A 14101-nucleotide genomic window follows, 5' to 3' on the forward strand; every position below is an offset into this window, starting at 1 on the left:
AGTCCAGGACCTCAGAAGCAACATGCTGCTCAAAAATATACCCCTCTCCTGCTCCAAAAAAAAAACCTCCCCCGACCAACCCCCCTCCACCACCACCCCCCCCAAACAATGTTCACGAAGCTGATCTAACTTGCCCACAGTAGCACATGGCTACCCTATTGGATTCAGCCATGGCTGGCAGAGCATAACATCTGAAAGATGGGTGCTTCAAATAGTCCAGCAAGGATACAATATGCCTTACCATTCCTTTTATATCCACCACATAGTCCACCCACTTCAGAGCAGCTCTCGGAGAACCATTTGTCTATTTTCCGACATTCAGTTGGGGCTTTTTTTGGATACAGAAGCCATTGGAAGGGACTGGGTGTTATTCCTGCTGTTTATTGGTGCCGAAGGAGGGAGGGATTTGTCCTACTTTAGATTAATGTCCTCTCAATTTTTCCTAAAAAGGACAAATTCAAGATGCTCACTTATGCTCAAGTTCTGTCTGCTCTGGATCCAGATAACTGGATAAAATTTTTAGACCTTCAGGACACCTTTTTTCACCTTCTAGTCTTTCCATTGAAAGGCGTTATTGGAGTGTGCCAAGAGCATTTTCAGTTCGCTGTGCTCCCCTTCAGCCTCGGCCAGAGTAGGTAGGTAGTGATGGTAAGTAGCAAAGATGCCCTACCATTACACGCTCTTGAGACTGCGTGCAGCACTTCGCTACTCTGCTTTCCAGGTTATGACTACAGGCGTATCAGGGCCTCCTATACCTGTTTTACCAAACGTGTTCTTTACCTTACGCACCTGCTGCTGCTTGGGCAGCCATACTACTCACAGGTCTACTACTCTAAAAAGATAATTTTTACTTTCTCAAGCCCACTCAACCGATCATAGGGCATCTTTGCTACTTACCATCACTACCTACCTACTCTGGCCGGACGGCCCAGCCTTGATGAAGTCACCTGTGTGACGAAACACGTGTTGGCTGTATCTCGATGATGACACAATGATCTCTAACACCTACAAATAAAGACACCATCTGCAAACAAGACTTGAGACTTTTTTCAACTGCATACTTCCTCCAACCTGCAACACAACATCAGGAATATCTATTCTTGCTATACTGTTGGACATTACATTCTGTGTGCTGTGGCCCTCTTGTCCCATTTTGTCCTTGGGTACTCCAAGTACCCGTTTTGGTGCCTACTGGGTAGTAAGGCACTGGGCCAGGTTGCACCAGACTTTGCTCCTACTTCTTTACTTGGTAAAAATTATTTTGTTTACTGCCTAGAGGTGCGGCGCCTTTCACCCTTACTACCCTTGTGTCTCTTTTTTCCATTTACTTGATGTTTAAGACTTTCCTATCGTCCTTGAAAGGGAGGTTGGTCCAGGTTCTCAAGGACAACATCACCACCTGATGGTGCAACAAACAGGGCAAAGTGAGGTCCTGGTTCCTGTGTCAAGAGGCGCTGCATCCATTGAACTGGCTGAGTCAACAGGGCATCTCTCTCATGGTGAACTATCTGGTGGGATGTTTGAAAGCTTTGGTGAACAAACTCAGCCAATGATGCCTAGCAGATCGCGAATAGCATATGCATTGCATGGTTCGAACAATGTGCAGAGCCCTGGCTTGATCGATTTGCCACTGCCACAAATGCAGTGTCAGCACTTCTGTGTGCTGGAGTTTCAAAGAAGGCTGTCTTTGTGAGACACATTCTGCTTAGAGTGGAGCACAGGACTCTTGTACACTTTCCCACTGGGACCTCTATTGCCTTGATTTCTGAAGTTCAACAGGAACAACCAGGCTCTAGTCACCTTAGTGGCTCTGGATTGGTTCAGGAGAGTGTGGTACCTGGAACTTCTCAGCAGGAGCATCTGTTCTCCAATCAACCTGCCGCTTCTGGATGCCCTTCTCTCGTATCAGCAAAGTAGGATACTGCACCCCAACCTGCACAGTCCACACCCGTATGCGTGGCGATCCAGTGACGACTATTGACTGCTTTCAAACTCCGTCCTGAATTAGTGGACATCATTCTAGTGATGCGTCCTTCTATGAAAACTGGCAGATGCTGGGATAAGTTTGTGGCCTTGTGTATTTCCACCATACAGATCCACTACAGGCAAAGTTGTCAGATATTTTGCTTTTTGTGCCGTCTTAGCCCAGCAGGGATTTGCCATGGACACTGTTAGAGGTTGCTTGATGGCCCTTTCAGTGTTTTTACAGATTGTCCTTATTTAAATCACCTGTTATGATGCCTTGTCCTAAAGGTCTGGTATGTATGTTTTCAATCAGGCCTTTTGTAATACCACTCCACCCAGGCCTTTTATAATGCCACTGTTGAACCTTAATTTGGTTTTCACTTTTCGTGTTCATACCCCTTTTAAGTCGATATTTAACTGTCCTTTATGTCTATTGGCTCTCAAAATAGTCTTCTTGATAGCAATAATTTCTGCCTGAATGAGCTAACAAGTTCCATCTGTTCATCACCATACAGCACCTTTTTCCTGGACAAACAAGTGTTACAGACTAGGGCGGCATTCTTCTGAAGATTTTGACACCTTTTCATGTTAGACAGTCTATCACCCTTCTGTCATTCTTTGTTCCACCTTTCCCCCTTCATAGACCAGGAGAAGCTCCATTGCTTTGAGTTTTTACATGCTCTCCACCAAGGACCATGTATTGATCAGCTCTTTGTGTGCTTTGCTGGGGCAAAGAAGGGAAGGCAGTCTAGAAAAGGACCATTTGAAGTTGAACAGTCTTATACAAATCTGCTAGGCACTGGCAAAGAAGCATACCCCAGAGGAGCAAGGATTCATTCAACCAGAGCCAAGGCTGTTACCACTTCATTGGCACGCAGAATGCCTGTTCTAAACGTCTGGCAGGCCGCAGCGTGGGCATAAGTCTACATGTTCATAAAGAACTTCCATCTTGATAGCCAGGTCTGGCAGAAAGGGCATTTTGCCTGTTCTGTCCTGCAGGGCTTTCTGGGTTAAGCCATTCAGCAGATCCACCTCTTTGGGAGGTACTGTTGTGGTATTTATTCGCAAGCTGATAAATCTGCGGTTAGAAGTATCCATTATAAGAATGTTACTCATCTTCAAAACGCTCTTTCTGGTGGATATTCTATCTAACTGCAGATCCCTTTCCAAGCTTCTGTCTGCCCGTTTTGCAGAACGAACTCATTTCACCTTCCATAAATGATCCCACTTTAGAGCTCTGCACACTTGTCACATCTCATCTGTTTGTAAGCTCACGTCTGATGACTCAAATAGTGTAGAGAGAAATTGACATCAGCGAGCGGGATAGTGCAGTTATATGCCTCTGGTATAACATTTGGGGCAGTATGAAGTCCAAGTGGAGCTGCACAACACTGCCTGCTGTTGTGTGGGAGTAATGCTGAGAAAAATCCCCTGTTTCAGTTTGGCAGCTGCAGGTATTCACAACATTAGGAATCTGCAGTTATATAGAGTATCCACTAAAAAGAGCATTAGTGAAGGTAAGTACCTTGTTCATTGTCTGTATTTAAAATTTGTATCAAAAATATTGTTGATGATTTACAAAAAAGGATTCCATTTTAAGTTTTTACTTTCACAATTTCTGCATGTTGGGCCTGGAATAGTGGACTAAACTGCATGCCAAATCCCCCCCCCCAGACAGATAGTGCTGCATGCTATTATTATATAACTGTAAACTGTGACTGTAAATAAAGGATCATTGCTATTGGTAAGTTTTTGAGCCTTGAGTTTTAACAAATTATGAAAACCTAAAAATAAACTGACTTGACCACTAATGGGTGAAAAGGGGAATGTAGCAAAAGATGTTTGAGGTGACACAGTTTGTTCTTAGCATTCCAAGTACTCCTAGTAATTGACCTGTATTTTTCAGACATTCTTGCTCGCTGGAAGGAAGCGTAAGAAGAGCAAAACGTCCAACTATCTCATCTCTATAGATCCAACAGACTTATCGCGTGAGGCTGAAAGTTTCATCGGAAAATTGAGGTCAGCATCCTAAGTTACTATTGTTCAGAAACCTCAGGTGATGAAATAAAGTTGACTTGAGCACTGACTTGCAAAATCATTTGTATGCATTGTTTTCTCTTCCATTTGTGCTCATCTCAATTCTCTACTAACAGAACCTGTCCCTACAGCAGTCGTTTGTAACAGAGTAGCACATGGACATCCTACTGTAAATGAGCACTGTATTTTAAGAGACCTTTACTTTCCTGTGGAGTTTCATTTCAAGCTTTTACATTGTTGTTTATTGATCAGTCCCTTTTGAAATATTTGTTACTTTCATATGCATTGTTCTCCAATGTACACACCAAAGAGTTGGACAAAAATAAGGAGATGGCCATTTGGGGAAGGGGGCAACTTAATGTGTTTATTAAGCACAATATGATCTTGGTGTAGTCAGGTGAAATACTCTTGGAGCACTTTTCAGAAGTGATCCTCATTATTTTATAAACCTCATTTGGATCAAGGAGCACTTGTTATGCGAAAGAAAGCTCTAATTAAGGCTTCTTCAGGTTTTTTGTTTCCACTCTCACACTAGGATTATTAGACCTTTCTAGCTCTAATGTTCCTCGCCTTATTATTTTTAATGCCTTGTTTTCTTTGAATATGTGTAAGTTTTCTGGTTGTATTTTTGGTATTGTGCAGAGGTTTTCACAAACCTATAGAAATTGTATTTTTGTCTCCCTAGTATTTTATTACTTTGAATTAAATTTTCTATTTATGCTTTGTTTTTATATCACCAACAACTGTTTGTTATAATCAGCTATGCCACAGGTGAGTCTGGCTGCTGTTCTACCTTTTTTTTAATTTATTTTTTTATAACTTCTACCCAAACTTCTTTAAGGGGAAGAAAAACAGTACAACTGCTCAGAGTCAAAAGACATTGTACTAGTCCGTTTCTTATGAATCAACAAATTGTTCACCATAAAATGGAGTCCTTGGATGGCTGTCCATTTTTGATGTTAGGTGGTTGGTAAAAACTAAGTTGATAATGGATTTCTTATGCTGCGGCATGTCCTAAAGCAGTTCTATGTCTACTATGGATGCTTTGACAGTCTACAAGGATGTACAGGGGTTTTAAAGCCCATACTGAATAAAGCAGGCTATTTGGCCTCCAGTCACAGCTTCCTTTGTAGCTTGCTCAGTTTAGTTTTCTGCCATTTATTGATTACTGCCAGCCATGAAGGATGACAGTGAAGCTCACTAGTGCAGTAGTGCCTGTTCATTTTAAGCACTAGTGTTGATCCAGCCTGCCTGAATTGTAGGGAGCCATGAGAGGATCATAGTGTGCCTTCCCCAGTGTTTTGGTCACTCTAGGGAAGGTGTGTGCTGTAACCATCATAGCCGATCTAATCACAACATTGCTGGAACCTTTGCCATTCTTGGTAGTGTAATGAGCAGTTCTTTTATTTTGATGCTAACATCAAAAGCTTCAGTTGTCCAGGCTACTTACCTTGGGAATAGCTAAGTTTAAGCTTCTTCTGGAATTTTTAGGTGCTCATGGTTTGTAGCTTGGCTGGCAAGGAATTGCCATCTGTACTAAGAAGGCAAATCCTCCAAAGGATGTCCCCTTAAAGGCATGGGCTACCAGTCAAGATACTAATTCTGAATGCTGTCCTGTGATTTTTGGTCATACCCAAAGAAGGCAGGATGCACTATCTGATAGACTTCTATCTGCAGATTCCTTACCTTCGAATTCCCTGGCATCCGCTTCGAATCTGGAATTTTTCCACTGAGCAGTACTCTGCATGCGCCGTTGAACGGCGTCGTTCTGATTAGCGTGCGTCGTCCGGCTCTGCATGCGTCGTCAGCATCGTTGGAGCAGTCTGACATCACGGTTGTCTATATAGACGTCGCCTCGGCCCACATACGTCACTTCTTTTCCTTCTGCGCTGGTTAAGCGCAGATCCGGACTAGAGCTACCCTTTCTTTGACGTTGGTCGAGGTCTTTTTGACAGTTTGAAGTAATGTCTTCGAGAAAGACTGGGTTCAAGCCGTGTGGTGCGTGTCATCGCACCATGTTGGTGACGGACCCACATCGTGTTTGCCTTTGGTGCCTCGAGAAGGATCACAATTCCACCTCGTGCTCTGACTGTCAGGCCATGGCTCCGAAGGCCTTGAGGGAGAGAGCCCTTAAGCTTCTTGCGGCCCAACAGCCGTCTTCGGTCGGCACGACTCCGAGGAGTTCACGGTTCCGCAGTAGGAGGAGGTCGCGGCACCGCTCCTGGAGCCCCAAGTCCTCTTCCTCGCATTTGAGGTCATCTGATCATTCAGGTAAGAGGCACAAGAAGAAAAAGTCCAATCAGACTTCAACTTCACCATGCCCGCCGGCCGACGAGGCGTTTAGGGAACATCGACGTTCCAAGCGTGGTTCCGCGGAGCCGTTGCCAGGGCTGACTCCGCGTCTTCCCCCTTTTCTGGGGACCGAAGCGACCCCCGCTCAAATAAAGGAATTTTACAAGGCCATGCGTCTCATTTTTTAGCAGGCTGCACCCTCGGGTGGGTCTTCGGACCCCGCGGGGTCAGCAGATGCCCCTTTGGGTTCGTTGTTGGCGGCTTCAGCCTTAGCCCTGTTGGGGACCCCAGGATCCGATACTGGATCTGGACCGGCACCGGGCCCTCACAGTAAACCTCCTCCGGGGCCAAGTCTGACGTCAATGCTTCCTCGACCGGTGGTAGCCCCATCCTCATTCCGGATGAGCCGGAGCGACATCTTACGACGCCGACTCCGGCGTCAAATCGGCCCAGATCATTGTCTGAGTATTATTTAGAACACCCAGGCACAGGAGAGAAATGGGAGGGGTCTGAGGACCCTTTGGAATATGACCTGGAACAGGACTGGTATGAGGATCTAGGGGATGCCAGGGGACTGGACACATCTCCAGGTACTGGCATGCTCTCTCCTCCTATTGTGGCTATGGAGGAGGGAGCTTCTTATGCTATGGTGGTGCGTAGGACAGCTGAGGTCTTGGACCTAGACTTGCCTACGGTGCCAGTCAGGACAAATCTCCTGACCGAGGTGCTTCAACCGGGGGTGACAACATCAGACCCGATGTTACCCATCAATGATGCCCTAACAGACGTCCATCTGGGTACGTGGTCCAAACAAAGCACAGGGACTCCTGTGAATAGGACAGTTGGTCGCTGCCATAGTTTCCTGACACAACACCCCACCCCCTGAGAGCTTGGTAGTCCACGCCTCTACCTTCCATGGTGCCTTCCCTTCCACTCCCCTGGACAGGGAGTCCAAGAGGCTGGACCAGCTTGGAAAGAAAATGTTTTCTTCCACCAGCCTGGCATTGAGGTCCATAAACACCTCTTGCCTTTTGGGCCGTTTTTCCCATACCTTATTGGATACGGTGCCCCAGGTCCTGGAGGGTGTACGGGACATTCACACAGGCTGTCGAGGATGGCAGATGGCAGGGATGCACCCAAATTTACAATCAGCTGTGGATTGGACACCGACTCGCTGGGCAGAGCGATTTCATTGTCAGTGGCCCTATGTCGCCACGCCTGGCTACGTTCAACTGGCTTTTCAGGGGATGTTAAGTCAAGTTTGATGGACATGCCTTTTGATGGTTCTCACCTCTTTGGTGAGAGGTTCAAGGATTCTCGAGCTACGGCCAGATGCTTGGGCCTTTCAGCGCCGGTACGACAGCAGTCTGTCTTTCGCCCCTCTCGAGTCTTCGGAAGGGGTGTGGTACCATGCCAGCCACAGTTTAGCCACCGTCCTCAGGCTTCACAACATCCCGGAAGAGGTTGTGGTATCATCAGACCCAGAGGGTCTGGCCAGAGGTCGGCCACCACACAGCCCTCCTCCACTGCGCCCAAACCCTCCTAGTATGGTTCTGCAGGACCACGTCCGTCCAGTTGGAGGGAGGATTCAATTTCATCTCCCTCACTGGCTTTCCATCACAACGGACAAATGGGTTCTGCAGATCATACAGAAGGGCTACTCCCTCCCCTTCCAGTCTTTTTCTCCCTCTATCCCTCCGACAAAGGAAAGGTTGATGGAGGACCATCTGGTTTTGCTCCGCAAGGAAGTTATGGCTCTTTTGGCCAAGGGAGCCATAGAAAGGGTTCCAATGTCAGAAGTAGTCAGTGATTGTTATTCCTGCTACTTTCTGATTCCCAAAAAGAACAAGGGCCTTTGCCCTATCCTGGATTTGAGGGGCGTCTATCTCTTCCTCCGAAGGAGAAATTCAAGATGCTCACTCTTGCTCAGGTCTTGCCTGCCCTAGATCAAGGAGACTGGATGGTAGCGTTGGACTTGCAGGATGTGTATTTTCATATGCCTGCCCACAGGCATTACCTGCGGTTCAAGGTAGGCCACAAGCACTTTCAGTTTACCGTGCTCCCTTTCGGTCTCACCAGTGCCCCTCGGGTGTTCACAAAGGTGATGGCGGTGGTAGCAGCTCATTTGCGCAGCTCAGGGTTTTCAGTCTTCTCCTACCTCGACGATTGGATGCTGAAGGCTTCCATGCCCCAGGCTCTCGTCACCTATCTCTAGACGACGGTGGATCTCCTACACTCTCTGGGGTTCACTATCAATGTGCCAAAGTCACACCTGACTCCCTCTCAGGAGTTCACTTTTATCGGAGCCTGTTCTGGACACAGTGCAGTATTGGGCCTATCCTCCAGAGCAGCGAGCTCAGGATATTCAGGTTATGATACCGATGTTTCGGCCTCTATCCTGGATTTTGGTGAGACAGACTCTGAGGCTGCTGGGACTCGCAGCTTCGTGCATCCTGTTGGTCAAGCATGCCAGATGGCATATGAGGGCTCTGTAGTGGGACCTGAAGTTCCAATGGGCACAGCATCAGGGAAATCTTACTGACGTGGTTCAGATCTCTGAAGGGACTGCAAAGGATCTGCAGTGGTGGTTAGTGAACTGCGATTGGGTCTAAGGCAGACTCCTCTCCCTTCCCCAACCAGATCTCACAGTAGTGACAGATGTGTCACTTCTGGGATTGGGCGGCCATCTGGGAGAGGTGGAGATCAGAGGTCACTGGTCTCCGGAGGACTCTGGGCTCCATATCAACTTACTGGAGCTTTGGGCGATCGGACTAGCATTAAAAGCATTTCTTCCTACTGTGAAAGGGAAGGTAGTTCAGGTGTTCATGGACAACACTACCACAATGTGGTACTGCAACAAGCAGGGCGGTGTGGGTCGTGGACCTTTTGTCAATAGGCTCTGCATCTCTGGGCATGGCTGAACACCAGGGCATAACCCTGGTGGTTCAACACCTGGCAGGTTCTCTGAACGCCAGGGCGGACAAGCCCAGTCGAAAATGCTTAGCGGATCACGAAGGGTATCTCCATCCGGAGGTGGCGCGCAAGGACTCTTTCAGCAGTGGGAGAGACTTGGTTAGATCTGTTCACCTCCGTAGAGAACGCGCAATGTCAGCAGTTTTGCGAGTTGAAGTTTCCAAGGGAGCTATCGCTAGGCGACGCTTTTTGTCGCAAGTGGAGTTCAGTCCTTATGTATGCCTTTCCGCCCATACCACTTCTGCCCAGAGTTCTCATGAAAATCAAGAACGACCGGGCCCAAGTAATCCTAGTGGCTCCTGATTGGGCACGGAGAGTCTGGTATCCAGAGCTTCTCAAAATGAGCATCAGGCTGCCTCTTTGGGAGGATCTTCTGTCGCAGCAGCAGGGGTAGGTTCTCCACCCGAACCTGTCAACTTTCCGGCTTCATGCGTGGAGGTTGAGCGGCGACAGTTGATGTTTTATGATCTCCCTTCCGAGGTCTGTGATGTCTTTCGGGCAGCCAGGCGTGCCTCTACTAAGTCGATTTACGCCTGCCGATGGAAACGTTTTGTTTCATATTGTACAGAGAGGTCTGTTGATCCTCTTTCTTCTCTTTCTAATATCCTTTTGTTTATTCTATCTCTCGCCCAACAGGGTTCCTCCTTAGGGACCCAAAAGGACTATCTTGCTGCCTTATTGGCTTTCTTACGCTTGCCCAATCAACCATCTTTAAGTCTCTTATAGTACAAAGATATTTTGAAAGGGCTTGTGCATTTATTCCCACCTGTGCCTTTCGTGATGCCCCAGTGGGATCTTAATCTTGTTCTTACCTTCCTAATGTGTGCTCCTTTTGAGCCCTTGCATAACTCTCCTCTCCGGCTGCTCACTATTAAAACAGCCTTTTTGGTGGCAATTACATCTGCCCGGAGAGTGAGTGAGCTGCATGCTTTATCTTCAAAACCGCTGTATCTCACGATATATCCTGACAAGGTAGTGTTAAGAACTTGTGCCTCTTTCCTCCCCAAGGTGGTGACCCCTTTCCATCTGGGTCAAAATATCACCCTGCTCAACTTCCTTGCACCACTGCATCCCTCTAAGGAAGAGGAGCGTCTCCATCGGCTGGACCCAAAAAGAGCGTTATCGTTCTACCTTGACCGCACAAAAGAGTTCCGGGTGGACGACCAACTCTTTGTGGGCTACGTTGGTACAAAGAACGGCGGGCAGTACTGAAACGGTCCGTTTTGCACTGGGTCATTCTCTGTATAAAGATCTGCTACACTTTGGCCAAGAAGCTCCTTCCAGAGGGCTTGAGAGCTCACTCTACCAGAGGGAAAGCTGCTACCACTGCTTTAGCTCGTGGTGTACCCGTGTTGGACATCTGTCAGGCGGCAAATTGCAAGACACTACTGCCTGGATAACCAGGTGAGAAGAGAGGGGCATTTTGCCTGCTCATTCCTGCAGGACTTTCTAGTATAAAAATATATCCTTCAGACCCACCACCATGGGTTATAACTTGGGTATCTATTCTAAGGTAAAGAATCTGCAGCTAGAAGTCTCTCAGATGAACAAGTTACTTACCTTCGGTAACGAATTATCTCTATCTAGCTGCAGATTCCTTACACCCACCCAAGCCTCCCCGCACTGCGGATATTTTTATATATATATATATATATATATATATATATATATATATATATATATATATATATATATATATATATATATATACATACATACATACATATATATACAGGGAGTGCAGAATTATTAGGCAAATGTGTATTTTGACCACATCATCCTCTTTATGCATGATAGGCTCGAAAGCCTACTACCAATTAAGCATATTAGGTGATGTGCATCTCTGTAATGAGAAGGGGTGTGGTCTAATGACATCAACACCCTATATTAGGTGTGCATAATTATTAGGCAACTTCCTTTCCTTTGGCAAAATGGGTCAAAAGAAGGACTTGACAGGCTCAGAAAAGTCAAAAATAGTGAGATATCTTGCAGAGGGATGCAGCACTCTTAAAATTGCAAAGCTTCTGAAGCGTGATCATCGAACAATCAAGCGTTTCATTCAAAATAGTCAACAGGGTCGCAAGAAGCGTGTGGAAAAACCAAGGCGCAAAATAACTGCCCATGAACTGAGAAAAGTCAAGCGTGCAGCTGCCACGATGCCACTTGCCACCAGTTTGGCCATATTTCAGAGCTGCAACATCACTGGAGTGCCCAAAAGCACAAGGTGTGCAATACTCAGAGACATGGCCAAGGTAAGAAAGGCTGAAAGACGACCACCACTGAACAAGACACACAAGCTGAAACGTCAAGACTGGGCCAAGAAATATCTCAAGACTGATTTTTCTAAGGTTTTATGGACTGATGAAATGAGAGTGAGTCTTGATGGGCCAGATGGATGGGCCCGTGGCTGGATTGGTAAAGGGCAGAGAGCTCCAGTCCGACTCAGACGCCAGCAAGGTGGAGGTGGAGTACTGGTTTGGGCTGGTATCATCAAAGATGAGCTTGTGGGGCCTTTTCGGGTTGAGGATGGAGTCAAGCTCAACTCCCAGTCCTACTGCCAGTTCCTGGAAGACACCTTCTTCAAGCAGTGGTACAGGAAGAAGTCTGCATCCTTCAAGAAAAACATGATTTTCATGCAGGACAATGCTCCATCACACGCGTCCAAGTACTCCACAGCGTGGCTGGCAAGAAAGGGTATAAAAGAAGGAAATCTAATGACATGGCCTCCTTGTTCACCTGATCTGAACCTCATTGAGAACCTGTGGTCCATCATCAAATGTGAGATTTACAAGGAGGGAAAACAGTACACCTCTCTGAACAGTGTCTGGGAGGCTGTGGTTGCTGCTGCACGCAATGTTGATGGTGAACAGATCAAAACACTGACAGAATCCATGGATGGCAGGCTTTTGAGTGTCCTTGCAAAGAAAGGTGGCTATATTGGTCACTGATTTGTTTTTGTTTTGTTTTTGAATGTCAGAAATGTATATTTGTGAATGTTGAGATGTTATATTGGTTTCACTGGTAATAATAAATAATTGAAATGGGTATATATTTTTTTTTTGTTAAGTTGCCTAATAATTATGCACAGTAATAGTCACCTGCACACACAGATATCCCCCTAACATAGCTAAAACTAAAAACAAACTAAAAACTACTTCCAAAAATATTCAGCTTTGATATTAATGAGTTTTTTGGGTTCATTGAGAACATGGTTGTTGTTCAATAATAAAATTAATCCTCAAAAATACAACTTGCCTAATAATTCTGCACTCCCTGTATATGTGTGTGTGTGTGTATATATATATATATATATATATATATATATATATATATATATATATATATATATACACACACGTTTTTTGGGGCATTTTTGCCTTTCTTAAAGGAATGTAAGAATTTTTACTTCAAAGAGTCAAGTGAAAAAGATAAAATCCATTACTGTTAGTTCTTCCGTGACTCTGTGCTTCTGGTGTGGAAAGTCGTGAGAAAAGAACTGACGTATGCGTGCTGAGGCGGTGTCTGTATAGACAACTGTGATGTCCTAGACGGCTCCAACGATGCACGTGGAGCCGGACGACGCATGCAGATCCAAACAACGCCACCTGATGGCGCGCGCAGGGTACTGCTCAGCAGAAAAATGTAAGCGGACGCCAGGGAATTCTAAGGTAAGGAATCTGCAACTAGAATAGTCTCTACCAGATAATTTGTTACCAAAGGTAAGTAACTTGTTCTTTAGTGTTTGTATTGTGTAAATGGTTTTCCTAGCAGTGTCATTAAAATGCACAGCTGAGAATAGGTATGAGTCCATGGTCGCTCCAAGGTTTATCACTTCCCATGATGTTGCTGGTTAACATCAAATTATTTGGTCTGTATCATTATACGCTGATGGTTCTCCCAGAGTGCTCTGTTCTTAATCTCTGTTTTTGTGAAGTTGAGCATAACCTGTTTGGTTGTCATCCTTTGGTCAATGACAAGGGGTCACTTAGGCTCGGCTATATTTATGTCTACGAATTTTCCAATTTTAGGGTGCTTTGCATGTCATCTGTCTACTTGCAACATGTGCCATTGAATTATATACTCAGGACATATAAGCGCATTACGCCATCTTAAAAGAGGAGTGGAGAGATGATTGAGCCTTGTAGGATGCCCCAGTGTGGGCTGTTGAGAACAGAGGTAAAGGAGTCATAGTTAGCAAGCTTTTTCTTTATTTATGTGGAGAGAGGTCTACTTTCTCATATTTTCTCGTATGCTGAGCTATTCAAGTTTCAGCAGTTGAGACTTCTGCTGCTGAGGATTTCAGGTAGAGGCTAAGTAATGGGAAGTAACTAAATTGAGGCTTATTTTGCGAGATTGGTGCCTGGATAATTCAAATCTAATCAACCTGTTTCTTGTTGATTATCTGAGTCTGTGGAACAAAACCACAGTTCTGTTTCATAGTAACAGGCAACCGCCAGCATACGTCTGGACAGTTAGCTTTTAGGCTCTACTTGCCATTGTATCATGCCAATCACAATCATCTCTAACCTGTTTCACAAAGCAAAACAAAAGAACACCCATGCATACACAAGCATGTGTCCCCACTCCCCCACACAGTCCCTGATGCTCCAAAAATGCGACCACATACATACACCTATACACCTATCCCATACTCCGCATACAGCTTCTCACACATTCAACCTGATAAGTACACTTCCCACATTCAACCTGATTTTGTTTCTTTTACTCCTGTTCTCCCTTTAGAAATTTTTTGCCCATTTTTTTGTGTACACATTCCTAAACCTTTAGCCTGCATACACTTGTCAGCCTTTGCCTTTTAACAATGCAGACCGCA

The 14101-nt window shown here is 45.7% G+C and overlaps 1 protein-coding gene across 2 annotated transcripts in view; it reads left to right on the forward strand.

The window, feature by feature from the left end:
- The window catches only part of TULP3 (TUB like protein 3), a 327108-nt gene that overhangs the window by 253020 nt on the left and 59987 nt on the right, over positions 1 to 14101 (forward strand). For both annotated transcript variants that reach the window (XM_069228168.1, XM_069228169.1), the window contains one exon: positions 3872 to 3984. In XM_069228168.1, coding sequence (XP_069084269.1) covers positions 3872 to 3984 — 113 coding nt within the window. The remainder of the gene's footprint in view (positions 1 to 3871; positions 3985 to 14101) is intronic.

Source organism: Pleurodeles waltl, chromosome 4_1 (assembly GCF_031143425.1).
Source record: "Pleurodeles waltl isolate 20211129_DDA chromosome 4_1, aPleWal1.hap1.20221129, whole genome shotgun sequence".
Lineage (NCBI taxonomy): Eukaryota > Metazoa > Chordata > Amphibia > Caudata > Salamandridae > Pleurodeles > Pleurodeles waltl.